This window comes from Penaeus monodon, chromosome 21, assembly GCF_015228065.2.
Source record: "Penaeus monodon isolate SGIC_2016 chromosome 21, NSTDA_Pmon_1, whole genome shotgun sequence".
In the NCBI taxonomy this organism is placed as follows: Eukaryota; Metazoa; Arthropoda; class Malacostraca; order Decapoda; family Penaeidae; genus Penaeus; species Penaeus monodon.
The window spans coordinates 7,531,437-7,532,072 of record NC_051406.1 but is presented as its reverse complement, the minus strand read 5'-3'; the positions used below and the strand labels follow the sequence as shown (position 1 = coordinate 7,532,072).

The 636-nt window shown below is 32.9% G+C and overlaps 1 protein-coding gene across 1 annotated transcript in view; it reads left to right on the top strand.

Moving 5' to 3' along the window:
- LOC119586550 (ataxin-7-like protein 3) overlaps positions 1-636 on the top strand; it is a gene marked incomplete at its 5' end in the record, with an annotated part of 6,900 nt that overhangs the window by 4,634 nt on the left and 1,630 nt on the right. Inside the window, one exon of the mRNA XM_037935308.1 lies at positions 1-54. This exon is cut by the window's left edge and continues 148 nt beyond it. Within this exon, the coding sequence (XP_037791236.1) occupies positions 1-54 (54 nt within the window). The remainder of the gene's footprint in view (positions 55-636) is intronic.

Sequence of the window (636 nt, the reverse complement as noted above, 5' to 3'; positions counted from 1 at the left end):
CGGAAGCGTAAAAGACGAGACAAGAACTCTCCTAGAAGATCTAAAAATGCAAAGGTAAGTTCCTGGAATTGAAAGAAAGGCAATAAAATGGCAATTGAATTTAGGATTTAATGGGTGGAATGTCTTATAGCAGTTGCTTGTGTATAATGTGTTTTGTGGTTTGTAATATATATAAATAATAAAAATTGACTGATAGAAAGATAATGTTATGTACCTGTAATCAGAAGAAAAAAAAGTTTTGGGAACATACAGGAAGTTTTAAAAAAAGGATTCTTACTCCTATATACAATCATCCAGACTAGTCATATGTTTTATTTATGTGGTTAATCTAAGTTATTGATATTGCCAGAATTCTTTTGTGCCATGGTCTTTTTGTAAATTTTGCACAACCTAAACCACTGTTGGTCAGTGTATTGCCTCACTGTTTTATGACTGCAGAATGAATTGCTAGGTACTCTTTAGTGATTAAAGCAGTCAGATATCACTGGGAAATGAGGCATGACCCTCTTAGATGACTAAACATGCATTAAAGAAATGCAACATGGTCAAATGACACTTGTATTTCACTGAGCTATCAATAACCTGTCAGTTAGTGAATGATTATCATCACCAATCTATTTGATGTATCTTTTCCTT